Source organism: Phocoena phocoena, chromosome 19 (genome assembly GCF_963924675.1).
Source record: "Phocoena phocoena chromosome 19, mPhoPho1.1, whole genome shotgun sequence".
Lineage (NCBI taxonomy): Eukaryota > Metazoa > Chordata > Mammalia > Artiodactyla > Phocoenidae > Phocoena > Phocoena phocoena.
In genome coordinates this window covers 45,901,402-45,921,577 of record NC_089237.1, presented here as the reverse complement: position 1 = coordinate 45,921,577, position 20,176 = coordinate 45,901,402, and the positions used below count along the sequence as shown (strand labels likewise).

At 53.1% G+C, this 20,176-nt stretch overlaps 2 protein-coding genes across 6 annotated transcripts in view; one reads left to right on the top strand and one right to left on the bottom strand.

Moving 5' to 3' along the window:
- Positions 1 to 2,219: 2,219 nt before the first annotated feature.
- On the top strand, positions 2,220 to 7,454 carry TIMM22 (translocase of inner mitochondrial membrane 22). Its single transcript, XM_065897527.1, has 4 exons — positions 2,220 to 2,481; positions 4,582 to 4,778; positions 5,403 to 5,475; positions 6,865 to 7,454. Exons 1-4 carry the CDS (start codon positions 2,244 to 2,246, stop codon positions 6,939 to 6,941), a joined length of 585 nt encoding a protein of 194 aa, XP_065753599.1. The 5' UTR covers positions 2,220 to 2,243; the 3' UTR covers positions 6,942 to 7,454.
- Positions 7,455 to 9,385: 1,931 nt separating this feature from the next.
- ABR (ABR activator of RhoGEF and GTPase) overlaps positions 9,386 to 20,176 on the bottom strand; it is a 178,262-nt gene continuing 167,471 nt past the window's right edge. For 3 of the 5 annotated variants that reach the window (XM_065897142.1, XM_065897143.1, XM_065897144.1), the window contains 7 exons: positions 18,772 to 18,831; positions 18,403 to 18,512; positions 17,571 to 17,710; positions 16,358 to 16,492; positions 15,005 to 15,110; positions 12,696 to 12,843; positions 11,977 to 12,066 (listed from right to left, as the gene is read on the bottom strand). In XM_065897142.1, the coding sequence (XP_065753214.1) occupies positions 11,977 to 12,066; positions 12,696 to 12,843; positions 15,005 to 15,110; positions 16,358 to 16,492; positions 17,571 to 17,710; positions 18,403 to 18,512; positions 18,772 to 18,831 (789 nt within the window). Of the gene's footprint in view, positions 12,067 to 12,695; positions 12,844 to 15,004; positions 15,111 to 16,357; positions 16,493 to 17,570; positions 17,711 to 18,402; positions 18,513 to 18,771; positions 18,832 to 20,176 lie in introns of all 5 variants that reach the window. The other 2 variants (XM_065897140.1, XM_065897141.1) reach the window with 1 other exon arrangement.

Below are 20,176 nucleotides of genomic sequence, written 5' to 3'. Positions count from 1 at the left end.
ATCCTGAAGTGTCTCCTTTCTGACCCACTGAGATATCGCCCCCCCTCTGTATCCTTGCGGCCAGAACAGACAACCTGTAACGTGAGAGCAGCTGGACTTTTAGTGAAGCTGTAGCCAGATAAAGTCCCTAGGGTGCTGGCAAAGATTCAGGCCAGGGAAACAGACATGAGAAACCACTTCTCACTTTCGGAATATGCTTGAAGAGGTTCAAGTTTTCCATCAGGTGAAACGCATTCCACCTATGGAAGGAGATGGGTGGGGGAAGAGAGATACCAGATCAGTGTATCTGTGTCTCCATCTGTGATTTGGGCCATTATGTTCCATAAAAGGCTCCCTCCCTCACTCACCATGGTTACAGTGGATCTCGCCACATGCTGACTTGGCTCGTACCTGAAATCTGAGGCAGACCCTTCATTTAGGGATTAATTATTGCTCTCTAACTAGTCCCAGGGATAAATTGTTTAGATCATTCCTTGCTTTCCAAGGCCACCTTGCCTGGGACTTGCCTAGGGCCCTGTCCCAACTTCTCTCAGCTCCAGCTTCAGCTCTTAAGACCTCAGCATGAATCAGAGCCCTGGGCCCCTCACTCATCTGGAAGGAATGGGTGGTTGGCAGGGTGTGTTGAGTTAGAGGTGCCTACAGGAAATGTCTGGTTCTTGTGTTGATGAGAAGGGTCGAAGCTGGAGATGAAGATTTGGGATTCATTCCTGTATTAAAGGTGGTAGTAGAAGCTACGAGTGCGGATGAGTTGCTCATGTAGAGTGAGCTGCATGAGAAAATAAAGGATGAAGCCCTGAGAGGACCAACAGGAAAAGTTCAGGCAGCGGTGCCTGCGCCGAAGACGGAGAAACTGGAGAGGCTGTAGCACAACGAGGGGAGAGGCGCTTTGAAGTTTCTTCACAGAAGGAGGAGTCAATAGCGTGAAACGCAGCTGAGCAGTAAAGTGAAATGAGGTCTGAATTAGACTTAACAACTGGGGCTTCACCAGGGACCTTAGGACAAGCTGGTTTAGTGGTCTGGTGGGAGCAGAAGCAGAGTGAACCACAGGCTCTGCTCTGCGGCACAGAGAGCTCTGGCTACCAAAGAGGTATCTCTGCCTTTGTTGACTGGCTACCTCACTACCTTCTGTTTCCATTTATGTTTCTCTTAGCTGATACACCCAGATACACTGCTAGTCTGGATCAATACAACAGTTGGGGATCTATTTTAGTACCACAGAAACTACTGCAAAAGATTTTCTGGGTTCATACACGGTGCTCTCACAGTTGACCTTCAAGTCCTCAGCTTGCAAGCTAGTAAGCACTTTAATTGATTCAGCATAATATAAATTCGGCTTTTCATGGCAATGCTAGTCTCACATCATTAATTCCATTGACAACAGCTGGCTGGCGTGAGTAGCAGCCTCAGCTTCCCTTGCTCTCCGTCAGGCCAAAGCCACCTCCACTTCCTATCATTGTCTCATATTAAGCTTGGTTAGCATCACTATTTTTGTTTGTTTGTTTTTTGGCCACGCTGCGAGGCTTGCGGAGGCTTAGTTTCTCAAACAGGGATCGAACCGGGGCCCCCAGCAGTGAAAGTGTGGAGTCCTAACCACTGGACAGCCAGGGAATTCCTTTTTTTTTAAATAGCTTCACTCATTTTTTGGCTCCTTCTCTCTCCCCTCAACCGTTTAATTATTGAATAAAACATTTATTCCATACATTTATACCACGCTTTCACGTTGATTTACAAAGCACCTTCCCCTATTGACATCTCACAACACACGCTAGGAATTAGTAGGCTGGAAGGGCAGTGGCGGGGCGCGCGTACCCCCTGCTGGCGTCCCGGCGCGCTGCAGCCTCCTTTCCCTCCCGCCCGTCAGGAGCTCGAGAGAAGGCTGAGACGCTAGTGCCCGCGCAAAGCTTTCTGGGAAATGTCTGGGGTGTACGTGTTAAACTACAAATCCCGATACTCACCGCGCTGCAGCCCCGAAGAGGGTGCTTTCTGGTGACTCTGAATCTTTGTCAGTGTCGTTGGGACTGCTGCACAAGCCTGATTCAGTATTCACAGGAGGTTTTGGGAGAACGTGATAGCTCTTCCGCCGGTTGTGCACGAACGGACTTGGCTTCCGCTGCTTCCTCGGGCTCGCTCGGTGTGGCGAATCTGCCGTTGCGACACAATGGTTGGGAGCGCAAGGCCCCACGGGAGGCTTGTGGAATCTGCTGTGGGAAGAAGGAAGCCAGGTTTCTTGGGCAGCCACAGTCATGGGGGAGACGGCCAGCAGTGCCGCGGGCTCTGCGCCTGGGGCGGCGGCTTCCGCCGAAGCCCCGCTGCAGTACAGCCTTCTTCTGCAGTACCTGGTGGGTGACAAGCGTCAGCCCCGGCTCCTGCAGCCTGGGAGCCTGGGCGGGATCCCGAGTCCGGCCAAGAGTGAGGAGCAGAAGATGGTCGAGAGGGCGATGGAAAGCTGCGCCTTCAAGGCGGCGCTGGCCTGCTTGGGAGGTGAGGCGAGGAGGGGGGCCTTTGGGAGGCTTAGGGCTTGGGCGGCATAGGGGTCCCCTGCCAAGAAGACCACGCGCCTGGGAGGCGAGGAGTCCATGGGCTTCGACCTTGACCCACCCCCGCCTGGTTCAGTGAGCTCGAGCAGCGCCTCCCTAGATCCCGAGGGTGGCTTTCGCCTCTGGAAATTGGATCAGAGAATCGATCCTGGGTCGGGACCTGGGGGTTCTAAGATGGTTGACTTCATTCATTCATTCGCTTTTAAATAATCATTTTTCAACAACTTGTTACTTTGCAGCTATCACGTGTCAGGCGGTGGAAAGACAGGGTGAAAACAAGATCCTTGTTCTCATGAAGCTAACATTTTAATATACATAGAAAATTGTTGAGAAGGAACCTGGAGGAGAGCTCTGCAGACATAGGGCCCAGCACCTGCAAAGGTCTGGCCGGAAGTGGCTTGAGGTTAGAAAAACAGAAAGGCCAGTGAGGCCAGTGTGACTAGACAGCAGGGAAAGAGGGGGAAAGAAGTCTGGACTTGGCTTTTTTTTTTTTTTTTTTTTTAACGTTTTGAGGATTTGAGAATGTATGTGTCCCTCCTGTATGCAGAGTAAAGAGGGTGGCCACATGTGCAGGTGATTTGAAGTCTCATTGAGAATGAAAGGCAATTAAGAAAGGAATGTAGATGAGAGTGCACACGTGAAGTAGAGCAGAAAGAAAAAAGATCTTTTTTGGTTAGGGAAAGGCCACAAGAGGAGGTGAGACTAGAGCGTGTCTTGGAGGATTGAGAGAATGGGGTTAGACAAAGAGGAGGAGAAACAGCATTTCAGGTTGGGGGTGGGGTGAGGGATTTGGGCTTTTTGCCTGCAGGCATTAGGGCAGTCATTGATGGTTTTTTAATTATTTTTTTGATGTTTATGTATGTATTTATTTTGGCTGCGCTGGGTCTTAGTTGCGGCACGCGGGATCTTTAGTTGCGGCATGCGAACTCTTAGTTGCAGCAGGCATGTGGGATCTAGTTCCCCGACCAGAAATTGAACCCAGCCCCCTGCATTGGGAGCGTGGAGTCTTACCTACTGGACCACCAGGGAAGTCCCCGTTGATGGTTTTTTAGAGGGTAACAAGTGGTAATGAGCATGTTGACTCAAGGTGGAGTGTGATGAAGGAAAGGAAAATCTGTGGATAGGGAGACCATATAGGGAATTTGCTAGACTGAAGCTCCGTGAGACATGGACTGGGTCTTTGTTCATCATTGTGCCTGACCCTAATAAATACATATCTGTTGAAATGATGAATGAGTCTTTGTAGTGCACCAGGGGCGAAGTGATAAAGGCCTTAGACTAGGATGATAATTGTGGACATAGGGTTACAGGGGGAAGCGGAGAAACAGTCAGAAATGCCCCTGAAGTTTGGAGTAGGAGTGACTGGAAAGAAGGAGCCATAAGCAGGAAAGTCTGGAGGGGAGGTGCCCACGATTTCATTGAACGTATACCGACCTTGAGGTGGCAAGAGGACATCCATGTTGAAATGTCCAGCAGGCTCAGGAAGGTCAGCTGTGGACAGCAGTGTGGGGTTTGCCATTTGGTAGCTTTGTGACCTTAGGGAAATTAGTTAACCTCTCTGAGCCTCAGTTTCTTCACCTACAGAAAGGAGAGGATAATAATATCTATCTCACAGGACTATTGAGAAGAATAAATGAGGCTGGGACTATAAAGCGTCAGAGTGATTGGCACATGGTATTTACCAAATGAGTATTATGGATGTCACCGTCGTCAAGGGAGTGATTTGCAAAGTTGATACCTGAACTTGAGGGTGACTGGTTTACATGTGAGAGTGTAGAGAGAGAAAGAGGGTTAAAGACTGAATTTTGAGGAATGTTAGAAAATGAAAGGAGGAAGAAATCCAAGAAGAGTCAGAGAAGAAGCTGCCAACAAGATAGATTCTGGATTTTGTAATGTGGAAACCAGACAAGTAGAGAGTTTTCCAGGCAAGAGGGGGCATCCTCTTTGCTGGTGGCCATCCAAGAAGGTGCTATTTGAGTATGACCCCATTACAGTAATCCAGAAAACATACCAAAGAAATCTTCATCTCTGTGTTTGTTTTTAGGATTTGTCTTGGGAGGTGCATTTGGGGTGTTCACTGCTGGCATTGATACCAATGTGGGCTTTGACCCTAAGGATCCTTACCGCACACCTACAGCAAAAGAAGTTCTTAAAGACATGGGGCAGAGAGGAATGTCCTACGCCAAAAATTTTGCCATCGTGGGCGCCATGTTTTCTTGCACTGAGTGTTTGGTAGAATCTGTAAGTGTCCCTGCCTTCTGAGAAAGCCTTGCCTGTTTCCATCTTGGGACTTCTCAAGAGAAATACTCTTAATGCTACTAGAAAGCAGGTCAGAAATGTCCAATACTTGCTAGATTAAATTTCCATGAAATAGTCCCTAATGTAAACTTTTTGTGCATTTATGATTTGGGCTTGCATTATTTTTTACTTGTTTTTGTAGGCTAGAAGTTGGTTAATGAGTTTATTCTATTTATTTTTTGGCTGTACCGCGCTGCTTGCAGGATCTTGGTTCCCCAACCAGGGATTGAACCCGGGCTCCCTGCAGTGGAAGCACGGAATCCTCACCACTGGACTGCCAGGGAATTCCCAGTTAATGATTTTAAACAGAATACTTACTGGGGAACTGAGAAGAGATTTTGATTACTTCTCAAATGTTACACTTGGTTTCAGCACTCTGGTACCACCTGCAGGAAGCATTTATGAACACATTCAAATTTTAGGAACTATACTTTTGAAAGAGAAAAAGATAGGTTTCCTTTGGGGAGGGACTAAATTTGCCAGCCAGAAACCCCACCTTTTTTTTTTTCCTTAATCATCTTGTCTGGCTTGTTTCTTTGGCTCTGAACTGCTCTTCTCCACCCACAGTACCGGGGAAAATCAGATTGGAAGAACAGTGTCATCAGTGGCTGCATCACTGGAGGAGCCATTGGTTTCAGAGGTTAGTAAACAGTTCTCAGATGGTTTTCTTTGTGGCCTTGGACAACATGCTGAAGTTGACATTTCTAAACATATGAGCATTCCAAGGACAGCCCAAGGCATATGTGGACACTTGATATTCTTCCCTACTGACAAGTAAATCACGTTTGCTTCTGTGTTAACTCAGTTTTGGAAACTTCTAGTATCTAGATCGGGGTTTCTGATCCTTGGCATTGTTGACATTTTAGACCAGATAAATGTTTGCTAGGGGGAGGGGGGCGCTGTCCTGTGCATGGTAGGATGTATAGCAGCATCCCTGGCCTCTACCCCCTAGATGCTAGTAGCATCCTTTAGTGGTGACAAGTAAAAGTGTCTCCAGACATTGCCAAATGTCCCCTGGGGAACAAAGTCACCCCCAGGTGAGAACCACAGAGAGATCTAGATCTATCTTAGAAAAAAGAACTGCCCCCATCTTGAACGTACGGGAAGAACTTCCTCATAATATGCAGGTGTGTGTTGCTATGCGGGAAAGTACAGAAGCATAGCTGGGCCCCATTTGGCCAAATAGCAGGCTCTGCTGAAATTTCAGTTCCATGCATTGCAAACAGACATCTTTCTTCGTACTATACAACTGTCATTTTGTGTATAAGTTATCACAGTAATAGGGTTCTTAGATTTCTACCCCTTGAAAGCCAAATATAGGTATTCTAGAAATGTTGGATTATCATCTATAAACAACGAAGAAAAAAACCGGTTTCCTGCCGCTTCTCCGTGTTGCTGTGTCCGTCGAGTGTGGTGCAGTGCGTCAGTGGCAGGGTGTTCTTAACAGTGTCCGTTGCTGGACTGCTCTCCATCTGCTGTGCCCGGACTTATCCAAAGCAAAAAGCCTTTTTTCTCATTTTCTGAGAGGCAGGATAATTTGCTATCATTAAAACCTGATTTTCCTCCTCCAACAGCCATTTGTGATTTATGGAGTAACTTCCCCTTTGGTCTTCCCATGTCTCAGCTTTGTCAGGGCCTTTGAGAGGCTCAGCTCCCTCTAGGATTGCTTTGATCACCTTCCCAGGAATTTATTCCATAAACAAATCAGGGTACAGGCCATATGCTTTCACTTGATTCCAAGGGCGGGTTCTCTTAACCAGTTTCCTGCCTGTGAGGGGCTATTTTCATGAGGCTGGAAATAGTAATTCTTTAGAACGAGAGAAGTTAAATGAACGTACAGTTAGATAAAAGCACACTGGATCAGATCGTGTGCGCAGCTTCACTGGAGTCTTTCAGCTCTCTGCTAGGTTGAGTGATTTGGAACGCGTACGCCGGTTTCTTTGCGTCTGCGGGTACCCAGGCTCTTCCTGAGTGCAGCCTGACCCTGCATCTGTCACCACAGGTGATGTCATTTGTGTTTGCTTTGCAGCTGGCGTAAAGGCTGGGGTCATTGGTTGTGGAGGTTTTGCTGCTTTCTCTGCCGCGATCGATTATTACCTACGGTGAGAGCGGTTGCCTTCCAGGGAAGGATGATGCCAGCCCAGGATCAGAGCTGTTCTGTGTAGAGCAGTTTCTGCCCCATGCCGGGGCACTTGCTTCAGAGACTGAAGACATTTGTTTTCCCTCCCATAGTTGGTGTCGTGAGGGAGCTGCCTGGCTGCCATCTGCCACCTCTGGGCAGCCACGCTCTCTGCTCCTGGACTCCAGCCAGGCTGTGGGGGGCTGTGCCACGCCAGCTGCTCTCTTTCGGGCAGATCAGGAGTCAGCGTGTTGACCTGTAGGAATTGAGTTCCGCAGACGTTCAGTCCTGACCACAATTGGCCCTCTGGTGGTTTGGTGCCGCGGGAATGGAGGGGACTTTACATATACCCGGGAAGCTGTTCTACCTTGGACCTCCATGCCGTCATCCATCTCACACACTGGGGCAGGGCAAAGTGAATTTATGCCATCCGACCAATGATGTCATTTTGTTTAGTGTTCTGCCTTGTTAAAAAACATATAGATATATGTATTTATATTACAGTTTAAAAGGTTGGCTTATTTTTATTTTCAAATTCCACAATTCCCAAAAATGGTTCCAGGTGCCCAAAGATTGAACATACCTAGGGAGAGCGTGAGCAAACTCCTGAGAAGTTTGGGAATGTTAGGTTCCCAGGATCTTCAGAGTAGCGTTATCCTCACTGAGATTGTTACATTGGCCAGGGCCTTCCCCTAAAGAAGCCCAGCCTAGCCATGTCCTAGGATGCGTTGAAATTCCGCGCATAACCCCTGCTGGCCTCTTCTAAAAAACCCCTCCTGTGGGCTGGCCAGTGGGAATGCCTGTGGTCGAAACCACCCACTGGTGTTCTGCTCTGACCACCAGACCAGGCCCGGCTCAAGGACACAGTGTGTGAAGGGTCCTGCTCTGGTCCTCCTGGTGACTAAGTCAGCAGCCACTGGTCACGATCAGACCGAGTTGAGGAGCTGTTCACCGCTACCATTTTTCTCTGATGTCAGTGTTTTTCTTTCTTCCTTAAACATATTAGTGTTTTTGACTTGACCTGGTAGCCTTTTTCCTGACAGTAGCAGCTCAGCCTAATTCTGTGCCATATGCAAAGAAATAGGCTTTTACAATTGGGATCTGCCACAGATGCTGCTTTACTCGGGTGCTTTGGTGGTGGGGTGAAGATGAACTCGGGACAGGCAGGTAGCTTGGTGGGGGCCATGTAATTCCAGCCACCTTAAGCCAGTGGTAACGTCTCCTTTATTCTGCCTTTGCCTTTTTGCCTCCTTTTGGCTTTCTGCCCCCTTGTCTGCTGTCTTCCAGCTCACCCACCCTTAACCAGAACTCAGACTCAGCTGAACCATCCAGACATCCTGAGTGAGTGTGTGTGTGAGATAATGTCAAACCCAGCTGGTAACACCTTCCTCTGGCCACGTCTGCTGTTGCCTTTGGAATGAGTGAGCTAGTACACAAAACTCATGTCCTTCTATGGGGAATTCTATAGAATGCCTGTCCCGGTCTCAGTCACGAGGCTTCACTGCAGCTAGGCTGGCTGGAGCATCCTCACCGGTCAGAGAACAAATGTAGGAGTGTTTCCTTTACCGTCTGTAAATAAGTCGCCTATAAGCACTTAGAGCAAGAGTAGATACTCCTACCCGGGCACCTGTTACAGTGCTAGAAGCCCAGCATCTTCTACCATCCAGTCTAGTGCGTGGGGTCAAATACATTGACTGACTGAGTACAGGAAACTGTCCTCACGACTGCCTTGAAAAGGATGAGCCCCGGGCTGTCAGTAGCCATCAGTTCAATAAGCCAAGCATTGTCCACGTTGACTATTCAATCAAGAGAGGAGATGAATGGTTTCCTGTTTTAGATGGCTAAGGAGGCAGTATGAGCTCATAAACCAAACACCAATTTTCAGAGACATCTGTTCCTGATCTCCAGAATAAACACAGCGTCCAATGGCTTAGGCTGGTGGAAGCCTACATTAACCCCACTAGCTCTCTTACAGGGAGGATGGGCCTCTAGGGGATCCAGACTCTCCAACAAGCAGATGAGGACAAAAGGCTGCCCCAAAGACCTGCTACTTCCAAGGAAAATGTAGAGAAAATTCACATAAAATAAGCCTCCACTTGAATGGACAACTTCCTGCCATCTCTCTGAGGCGTACTGATGGCCACGTCCCTGGTGGGGCAGTTGTATTTCATGAAAAGAACCGGCTGGTGACTGAGGTGGAGGCGTTGGTGAAAGAGCAAGGACGGGGCGCGGGCTCTTCGCCCCCCAAAACCGCCACAGTCTCCACAGGCCGAAGGGAAGCTCAAGGGTGAGTTCACTAGGTAAACAGATTCTTGGAAGCACATCTGGATGCAGCTGGAAGAGTTAAATATTTAGATTGGTGGTCTTCCCTGGACTCCTGAGAACACAAACGTCCACACCACAGGGCTGAGTTGTGTGCAAATGTTGGGGCTTTGCATTTTTTTTATTAACGTTTTCTTCTCACGTGGTTTACATCAATTTATAATCTACGTAAGTTGAAACAGAACATAGACCAAAAAAAATATATCCTTACCAACTTATTAAAGTCAAATATTAATGAAGTGTCCCATCCTACCTGTATCAGCAAACACCGGCGGCCCACAGCCGTTGCCAGCAAGGACAGGCATGCAGGACTCCTGTAGCCTGTCTGACGGGCCTCTGTCGGCACAGCCTGCCCTGCTGGGCACAGTGGCTGGGGCTTCTGGGCTGTGCAGTCCCTGTCTCGTAGGAGAACCCACGGGCTATTTCCTTGGCGCAGCTCAACCCAGGTCTGGTACCCGCCCCTCCCTGCTCTTGGGGGTGGAATTTATAAATATTCTGAGCCTTTTGCATTTCTCAGCCCTTCCGGCCTTCCTCCCATTCTCATTGCCTAAGTGAGGTTGGGGGGCTGCAGTATACCTGATGCTGAGAAGCAAACCTCCCTTGTTTTGGGGAGGTGGGAGGCACCCATTTGGGGCTGTAAATAGCTCTAGCTGGGCCTCCAGTTCATTCCAGTCAATGGCTGTGGAAGCAAGAGCCTTCCACGCCACATACCAGCTCCTGAGTGCCGAGCAGACTCCAGGGATCATCAGACACTGGGGATCTTTAGACTCAAGCGGCCTTCTTTCTCTACCCCCCGTCTCAGAGAGCGGGGCTCCTTGCTAAGCTGCTAGCAGGCAGCTAGGGGGTCAGTACTGCCCTCCTCTTAGGCATCTCTTTCCTCCGATGTGCACAGAATGTGTACCGTTCTGCCCATGATTGGGCAACAGGTGTAAACAAGATGAGAAAGGGCCCTTCCTCTCACTGAGCAAGTGCTACGGCTTTAGGGCCCTAAACCCTTCTTTAAAACAGCTCTGAGCTCAAGCTAGGGGAGCTCTTCTCTCCAATCCTGAGGGCCTAGAATCTAGTCTCTGCCACGTAGGAGAGCCAGGGAGCTGTGTACTGCAGCTCCAACCTCTGCAGCCCGGGAGTGTCTGCCCTCCCAGGCTAACTGCCAGAGGCCAGCGGCCCCTGCTCAGGTGGGAAGAAACTGCACTTTGGGGGTACTTCTCACTCCTTTCCAGTGCTGAGCAGCGGGCCTCGGTGTTGGGATCGGGACCTGCTGATCCCCTGCTCTGGAGCAGAGCGTCCACAACGAGGGTCCCCCGCAAAACCCAGTCCCGAGAGAGGCAGGTACCTGTGACTCCTCATTCTTCCCCAGCTCCTGGAGTTTCCCCGAGTTCACCCGCAAGGCTGCATCTAGAAGCCGAGGGTGGAAGGCAGCACCAGGACGGCTGGCTAGCTGGACCGTGCCTGCCTTTCCCAGGGCCTGGAGCACACGTGGCCGTGGGGGCTGCCCCTGGCAGTGCTTGGCTGTGGAGAAAGTGTAAACCCTAAGGCAAAGGTGCCACGAGGTACGGGAGGCGCCGGGAAGGACTAGCCCTCCTGGACAGAACCTGCCTGTTTCTGGACACCTGCTTCAGCCGTAGTAGCTGCCCTCCCAGAAGCCCAGCTCCACGAGAAAAGCCACCACAACTGCTTGCTGCCGAGAGCCTCTTTCCCCCCAGCCCGGGACACCCAGCGCTCCCTGGCGCTCCTCTCAACGTCCCACCCGTCCCTTTTCCTCGGCGGCCTGACCCTCCCACCTCCCCCAATTCTTTCCTGACCCTCTGGCTACCTTGGTAGCAGGTCACTTGTGAGTCTTGTGTACTCAAAGGAAATAGAACACCAAGGGAAAAGGAACTGAAAAGCAGAAGAAACAGTCAAAGATGCCTCACTGGTACTGGAGACAGAACAGATAAAGCCAGAAATGGAGAGTCTCGGGTGGAAAAATCGCAGAAATCCGCCCTCCAGCCTGTGCTAAGCTGAGGGTTGTGAGTCTGTCTCCCTGCCCACCGTCTGCACAGGCGGCAAGGCGAGCAGGTGCGCTTCCGCAGGCACAGGGCAAGCAGAGGCCGGCGGCGGCACGGCACGGGCCACCACGGCCACCGCCGCCCAGGGCCGCCTCAGAGCTTTCGAGGCGCTGGATCAAAAGCCAAGGCTGCACACGCATGCAGGCAGGCTGGGAGGGAGGAGAGGGCGGAGGAAGACCGAGGGGAGGCTGCCAGGAGACTGCGATCTGGGGGCAGGGCCAAGAGAGGAGAAGCTGGCAGCAGTCACAGAGCGCAAAATAAAAGCCCTTGGACCGGACTCAGGAGGAAAGAAAGTGTTGGAGGAAATGAAAGAACAAAGCAGGCTGTCTGTGTGCCCACACCGGGTCGGTCACTACCTTTCCTGCATGACAAGTAGACGTAAAACAATTCCCAAACAGCACGGAGCATTAGACACAACTAGAGGAACAGAGGGCAGAGCCCGGGGTGCGCAGCAAGGCTGGGGCCGGGTCAGCTGGCTTTTTGTACAAGGTGGCACAAAAGATGCACGTCTTCCAGTTCTTGGAAATCTGTGTCCCTTGGAGTCTGGAGCGCTGGATTTGGGAGTTCTCTATTGTAGTCCTTCAAGTCTGGGTTGGGTCCCCGGCTGGAGAGGCTGGCTCGGGCCACCCCCCGAGACGCTCCCACCTCGGGGCTACACATCGGTGGAGAAGTACAGTGTGTTCCTCTTCAGTTCTGCGAAGGAGATGGGGGGGTGCTGCAGGTAGTAGAGAAGGACCTGGACCTGCGGGAAGACAGGGGAGACTGAGGCTGGGGTCCTCGCCCTGGAGGCCCTCCGACCCGCTGAGAAGCCCTGGTCTCCAGGCTGGGCCCCTGTGGCTCCCCGCTTCCCCTTCCTCTGAAGCCCAGGTGTGGCTGCCCATTTTCAGCAGTAGAGGGCGCTGCAGGGCAGAGGGTGGGGAGCCTGGGGCCACTTCCCCAACCTCAGTCATAAACTTCCAACCTGCTCCAGAGCTTGGCTTTGGCTTGGCAGCCCTGCTTCAGACCAGACCCCGCCCTGGGTCTTGTAGGGCTCCTAGGGAAGCTTCCTGACCCTGGAAGCGATGCTAGAGCTTCCATGGGTGGGGACAAGGCCCCAGATTTTTCTGATACCCCTAGGCTTGCTTTCTGAGGCCCAGGCGCTCCCAGGATTGCAGCCAACACTTGAGACAGACAACCTCTGGGCCCCTGGTCTAGGTTCCTACTTTTCAGCAGGACTGTCCAGAGCCCTGCCTCCCTGGTGACATCCTACAGACCATCATCCCCGCTGTCAGGAGGGGAGGGGGTTAGGAGTCCTAGCTGTTCTCTCTCCACCCCTCAGGGAGGCTTGTCCCTCCCCTCCTGCAGCCGCAGGCCTGGGCAGTGCGTAGGTACCTGTGCCATGACATCGTGGGACCAGATGTCGGCAGCCGACGTGAGGTGTGCTTTGCTCTCCACTTCTGAGGGTCTCAGTAACGTGGGGCCAAACACAGTAGCCAGGTTGTGAAGGGACATCTTGTTGATGGGCTCCTTCTCAGCAACCCTGGGAGGGAGGGGAGGGGAGGGGAGAAAAAAGTCATTCCTGGCAGCCGCGTGGGGCTCCAGACTCTTGGCTGTTACCACTCCTGGAAGGATTCCCACAGGTGGTCACTAGCCTCCCTCTCCTGAGGGTAGAGACCGCTTGGTAGGGAGGGGACTCAGCCAACGGACCAAGTTCCGAGCTATGTTCCAGTACGTTCCCATAACAGATTCCCAGCTCCTGGGCCACCCCTTGAACTGATGGTAAACTGTCAGAGCCAGAAGGACCCACTCCAACTCCCTTGCCTTAGAGATACTATTACTGGTTCAAGAACTTTCCCTGTAATAATTCATGCTCATCACAAACCTTCGGGTAGGTAATATTATCATCTCCACTGTACAGATGAAGAAACCAGAGTACAGAGAAGTTAAGTGACTTGCCCGAGGTTACACAGCTAGCAAGTGGCAGAGCTGGGATCTGAACCCAGGCAGTTTGCCTCCAGAGCCCAGGCCCTTCCCCACCGATTGTGCGCGTTCCCCACAATCAGCCGTGGAGGGGGGCCCTGAGGAAGAGTCCGAGCAGGCGGGGCTGGGCAGGGGGCAAAGGCCTGAGGTCTGCCTGCTGTACTGTGGCAGGAACAACCCTCGTCCCAGATGGAGCCCAGGGGCTGTTCTCCCAAGCTTTTCCAGAAGGGTCTGCCTCATGGGGCTCCAGAGCTGCCTCCCTTTGGATCTTCCTCTGCTTCTCTTGCATAATAAGCCAGATGCTCTGTAGATATTTCCCGAGTGACAGCAGGGGCTGCCATCTGTGGCTGGTGTCCAGCAGGCTCAGTACCAGCCAACTCATCAGAGAGGCCCTGTGCCTCCCCCGGTCCCAAGCAATGTTCCTGGGGCTGAGACCCAGCCACCCTGAACAGCGCCCCTCGCCCCACTCCCACTACACCGTCACTCCACCCTCCAGGCCGGAGCCATGGATGCGCCTGCTGACTGCTTTGGAAACAGGCAGAAAAACACTGCCATGCCAGGAGGCAGCTGTGCAGCTGGCCCAGCCCCTCACCACACCGCCCCCCCCCCCCCCAACACACACACACAAACACACACCCCGGCCAGGGCCCAGATGTGGGAACAGAGTGTGCCCGGTTCCCAGGGTGGAAAACCTAATGAATTTTCCTTCCCATTCCTCCTCTGTGTGTCCTCCCCAAACTATTTGGGAATTGGTTGGGACTTTGGTCCTGGCCAAACCAGAGGGAAAATGTCTCATAATGGGAAAAACAAGACAGCAGCCCAGGCGTTCCCAGGTCTCTGGCCCTCCAGAGCCTGGCCTGGCCTGGTGGCCGAGCCGCCACTGGGAGCCTGGGCCTGAGTGCTCACGGCCCCTCACCAGGGGCTCCCTGGTCCCGGGTGGCAAATGGACTTAAAGGACACCTGGGGACTTTTCCTCCCCACTCACACCTGGGACCAGTCCCGGACTCAAAAGTGAGCGCAAGGTCACCGTCAGGGCTAGCTTCCAGTATGAACTTTGCTGCAGGCATAACTTGAGCAGCTGTTGGTTTGACCTGACTGTGGAGGGGGCAGAGGAGAAGGTCGGAAGGGCTGTAGTTGAGGATCTGGGAGATGTGGCTTCTAAGGGCAGAGCTGCTGCTGACCCCAGGCAAGTCCCTGCTGGGCTGGGGACTCAGATTCCCTATCTGTTCGATGAGCTGTGGGTCAAGACCAGCGGGCTTCAGATTTTTTTGACTGTGACCCACAAGCACACGCACGAACACACACACACACACACACACACGTCTGACCTGAGCATCCAGCACACGCAACGTGCGTAACTGAACAGAACAATAGGCACCCCAAGGCTGTCCCTCCTACTCCGTTTAAAAAATGCTAAGTGGACCGAATGACCTACTGACTGTAAAATCCACCTACAGTCCTTGGCTCTAGCCCTGCCTTTCTAAGCATTCTCTAGCCAGTATTTGAGGCTGCCATTAGGACCCAAATATTTCTCAAAAGAGAAGAATGTGAACACAAGGATTTGAAGAGCAAACTCTCACCCTGCTATGGTGTCTCAGCAGACACCAGCACCCACTTGGAGGCACGGAGGACGTGGGTCCCTCAGCGGATGTGTCCTCCCCGCAGCTGAAGCCTGCCCTGGCTCCCTGCCCCCTCCCCTGGACTGGGCCCCTCCCCATTACCTTTTCAAGTGTTCCAGCAGGAAGAGGAAGGTGATGAGGTTGGGGTCTGGCAGGGAGCGGAGCAGGTGCATCATGCAGTTTTCCTTGGCAGCAGGGTCTGACAGGGCTGTGGGGAGAGAAGGGGCTGGGGCGGGGCTTGGCTCTGGGCAGGGAGGCCTTAGCCTCCTGTGGTCAGGAGGCTACAGGACACTGCGGGAAAGCCCAGGCTGCAGGGGGTCAGGGGAGCAGACCCTGCAGGGAAGGGCCTGGTATTTCCCCAACAGTAGGCTATTGGAGGTTCCTACAGGAGGCCCCACCACAACCTGTAACTCAGCCAGGAGGCAGGCTGGTGGTTCAGCAGACACTGTTCTTCGCCTCCCTGCAGAGTCCTTTGGGGCTGGAGCCATTCCCCATACCTGGACTGTAAGGCTGAGTTTAAGACAGTGATGTCATGGCATGAATGTTCTCTCTCTCCTTTTTTGGCCGCATCATGCGGCTCGTGGAGTCTTAGTTCCCTGACCAGGGATCGAAACCAGGCCCTCTGCAGTGAGAGCACAGAGTCCTAACCACTGGACCACCAGGGAATTCCCTGAATGTTCTTCTTCAAGCACCTCCACTGCCGGAGCCCAGCAGTGAGCTGCCTTCCATGGGCTCCTCGTTCCTGTGATTCAACCCAGAAGACAAGGCAGGACGGATGCGCCCAGGCCAGGATTTGGCCCAGGTGGGTAGAGGCCGGAGCCCTGCCAGCCAGGGCTCCCAGCTTCCTCCCCACCCTGGGCATAGGTCAGAGATGAGACAGTGCTCCTTTTGGAAGGCTCGGTACAGGCCATGTCAAGTGTACGCCTGCTCACTTCTTCTTGGCCCCAGGGCACCAGCCCCTGACCACCCACCTCAGGGCAGATTTCCCTGGATGCCTGGGTTTCTAGGCAAGGAGGTCAGTGTCCAAAGAGGAAGCACAGAGGGCAGCCCAGAGGGATGAGACGGGAAAGGGGCAGGGGAGAGAGGGTCCAGCCTCCAGATGAGGCCCCAGCAGGCCACACCTTGCCCTCCAGGCCACTCAGCCACACGGCCCTATGCAGTGGGCAGATCAACAAGCAAGGGAAGCCACAGATCTCCTCTCTCACTCTTTTTTTTTTGCGGTACGCGGGCCTCTCACTGTTGTGGCCTCTCCCGTTGCGGAGCACAGGCTCTGGACGCACAGGCTCAGCGGCCATGGCTCACGGGCCCAGCCGCTCCACGGCATGTGGGATCTTCCCGGACCGGGGCACGAACCCGTGTCCCCACCGCGCCACCAGGGACGCCCTCCTCTCTCACTCTTTACTGGTCAGGGAGGCCTGGCTCAGCCCAGCCCTCAGGCCCCCACTGGAGGCTCACCGATGCCCTCCATGAAGGCTGGGTAAAGTCGGTCTGTGAGGAGGGGCTCGGGCAGCTCCCGGAAGTATAGCTTGAGGGTGCCAGCGATGGCGTTGATGTCCATGTCACTCAGCATCAGCAGGATGTCCTTGTTATCTGTAGGGGAGACGGGATGTCAGGGGCTGTGCTGGCTGAGCCACCTCCGCCCCCCACGCAGCCCTCAGCTGGGCAGGTAGCCCTGTTCCGTCCCTCTATCCATCCTGAGACAGCTTGCCCGGGACACCCCCACGCTGTCTCTGGTCTGCTGTCCCCAGGAATGGCAGGATGTAGGTAGTGTCCACAGGTGGCCTGTGACTCAGCTCTGTGGGGGGAGGGGAGCATAGATCATCGTCCAGAGTCCTGGAGCCACACTCACACCACGTGTCACATGCCCTCCTTCCAACTGGAATCTCCCCACTGCTAAGCCCCTCTCTGGAAGGCGCTGTGCATTTTTTATACCTAAAATCATGTTCCGACAAAGCCTCAGCTTCCAGGTGGCACAGAGGAGCCGTGTGCCAGCACGTCCCCAGCTCCCCACCCCAGGCTCCCGGAACACGTCTGCCGGGCAGCTGCCCAGGGACACCCACCAGGCCCCCTCTCAGCTCCCATGGAATCAGCACTGCCCGGCCAGTTCAGGTGTCCTGACTGCTGGGTGTGCTGTTGCTGCAGCCTGAACGGCGAGGTAGGGGAAAGAACCAGGAAGGTCAGGCGCCACCACCAAGGAGCCTGCAGTCAAAGCGAGAGGCAGCAATGCCCCTCCCAGAGGGCACTGGGGGCCTGGGAGAAGGTGGAGGTGCCCCTGTTAGCCAACCCAGGCTCAAAGCCCTTTAGTTTCCCTGCAGCCCACCGGGCACCAGGGAGCCAGCAAGAAAGCCAGGAACACGGACTCTGGAACCCGAAAGATCTGAGTTTAAATCAGGCTCAAAGCCTATATACTGAGTAATCCTGGGCAAGTGACTTGGCCTCTCTGAGGCTCAGCTTCCTAATCTGTAGCGATGGAGAAGAGATTGGCGGGCAGGGGATCACCCCATGCCGTGCTGGGCTGCAGTTCACAGACCGAGGCCCCTCTGCCATTGGCTCGTGGAGGCCTCTCCGTGGAGGAGCCTCCCGCTTCTGCTGCGCTCTCCTCCCAGCCCCACGAGCCTGCCGGAGCGCCGCCTCCCCGTTGCTGCCCAGCTGGGCCTCCCAGACTCACTGGCATCAAAGACGGCCTTCAGCGCCTGGATGTCTGTGGCCACCCCTGATATCCGGTAGATGCCAACCTCCTCGATGCCCCTCTTCTCCACCTCCTCCACGCACTGCCGGACGATGTAGGGCACCTTGGAGCGCTCCCGCCTGGTGGGGAGGGGATGTGAGGGGAGGGAGGATGGAGGGAGCCCCCCAGTGATAGCTATATGTACCCCTTCTCTGCAAACTTTGGCCTTAGAGAGCTCTGGCTTCTGGGATCAGGAGGTGGGGGGCAAGGAGAGGGCTGAGAAAGAGGCCACGCCACCCCACCCCCCAACAGCCTGCCTGCAGCTGAGGGACAGCAGGGCACAAAGGTGGGAGGGAGGAAGTTTTAGAAGATCAACCCAAAGACTAAAGAAAGAGTGTTCCTCAGAACAGAGGGCTCAGATTCAAATGCTATGGGGGCACCCAGCAGGTTACCTACAGAGGGGGGTGGGCCAGGTCCTGGAGACAAGGGGAGGGCGGGGGGGCTGAAGGGTGCCCTCTCCCAAGGAGCAGCCACTCCTGGATTCCAGCCTGCCACCGTCACACCAAGACACGGGCCTACAGGTGTCAGATCTTCCCACCTATTACAAGAAGCTGACCATCTGGGACCTTCACGTGCAGTCTCCCAGTGCTTAAGTGCTAGCTCATTTATTTCTAAAGCATCGTGTGAGGCAGAGAACACACCTCTGCAGGCCACTTTTGCCCTCCAAACTGGCCCTTGTGACTGTTGAACTGGAAAGTGATTGTTGAGGGGCCAGACAAGGACGGGGGGCCTGGAGGGCAGGGCTGGCAGGGACCCCGGGCGCAGCACCTACTTGGTCACCACGCTGATCTTCACACCGAAGACGCCGGTCTGCTTTTTGGACGGGGTCCTCTTCAGGCTCATGTCTCGGCTGGTGAATTTCATGGAGAATTCCACTTTGATCTGGTTGGGGGCAAGGCAGGTACAATCCCCCAGGGCATGAGTGCCCAAGGAGTGCCCCCCAGGACTGCAAACAAGGGCTACCTCTCCCACCCAGGGCTCCCTGAAACACCTACAGGGTGGCAGCGAGAGGGGTGGAGGCAGAGGAGAGGGGGGAGGGGCTGGGCTAAGGAGGTGGGGGTCCGACAGCCCCCCACAGGGCACCAGCAGAGGCCAGGCTGCCCACCCACTGTGCAGACACTTCCTATCTCTCTGGGCTCACCCCATTCATCTCAATCACATCTGTGTGCCAGTTCTTCGTTTCTACAGTTTGTGGATCCAGCTGCAAAGAAAGAAAGAAAGAGAACGTGAGAGAGAGAGAGAGAGAGAGATGACAGCTGAGACCAAGCCAGAGCTCTCCCTGCTGCTCAGCCACAGCTCAGAAGTTGGCTAAAAGGTCAGGAAGATGGAACTGGGGGCTGATGCTTGTCTTGACATCAGTCCTTCAGGGGGCTCCAGCCCCCAGGCCCCTCCTGCCCTGGCTAGTGCAGGACTGCCCCCACTCTGAGAGGGAGGTGGGGTGCGCTCTTAGGCACATTCACCCATCACCTCTCATTCACTCCTGACCCCATCCTGCGAGATGGGTATTATCACCCCATTTCACAGATGCAGAAACCGAGGCTCACAAACCATCAGCAACTTGCTCAACTTCCTGAACTGGAGTTGACAGCAGGGGACGTAGCCCATGTACCTGGAGGTGGCGAACGGGAGGCGGTGCCACGTAGAGGTGAAGGGCCCAGGGTCTGAATCCCAGCTCTGCCACTGCCAGACTGTGTGACCTTGGGAAGTTTTCACCTTGCTAAACCTCATTTGTTTCATCTGTTCACTGCAGCCAGTAAAGAACCTGCCTTGCTGGACTGTCGTGAAGACTCAGTAAGATAACGGGTAAATGGCTGGTCTCCCAGAAAGCAAACACTCTGTAGAGGAGGCCCCCAAACTGGGCAGGAGCCCCAGGGAAGTGGAGATGGCAGGGGGAAGCGCAGAGACATCCACAGGTGATCAAACGGGACTCCGTTTCTCTGGCTCAGTGGCCTTCAAACTGTTTTCCCTGTTCATCCATAAAGTAATTTGGAAAAACAATGCACACCCTGGCACATTTTTAAGTCAACATGTGAATATTTCCAGAGCAAGTTTAAATAGGTGCAAAGAATATAATTTCCGGAATAATGTAAATATTTGCATCTTAAAATAAAACTGTTACATCATTCTTTTAAATGTATTCAGTGGAATCCAAATTCCATAGTGATTTGATATCCACCGTCATCCATTTAAAAAACACATAAACAAGTTCTTCTTTCCCTTGTAGAAACCCTGCAACATTCCTTTTTCTCTTTGATTTTGTATTTCTAGTCTATTTCTCCCAAAGAATTATGCCCTAGTTTGCATTTTTCTTTTTTAAAGTCTTTTATTCCTCACCCTATTATATTTTGCTTCAACAAAAATGTCTGTATAAATGGAAATGAAAGATCTCCTGAGACCACTAGGCTCCAAATGTTCCAAACATACTCTGGGTTAGTTATTACAATGATTAGCAGGACATAATAAAAAACTTGACCAACACAGTACAAATTTTAATAAATATTCAGCAGCAAAGTACCATTCTGGTGGAATTGCATCGCTTAATGAGA

What these genes read in the sequence shown, in the direction of transcription:
- TIMM22 (XM_065897527.1), top strand. Translation starts at nt 2,244, where the DNA reads ATGGGGGAGACGGCCAGCAGTGCCGCGGGCTCTGCGCCTGGGGCGGCG. An exon ending in CTGAGTGTTTGGTAGAATCT is followed by an intron (nt 4,779 to 5,402) that starts GTAAGTGTCCCT and finishes CTCCACCCACAG; the next exon opens with TACCGGGGAAAATCAGATTG. An exon ending in AGGAGCCATTGGTTTCAGAG is followed by an intron (nt 5,476 to 6,864) that starts GTTAGTAAACAG and finishes TTTGCTTTGCAG; the next exon opens with CTGGCGTAAAGGCTGGGGTC.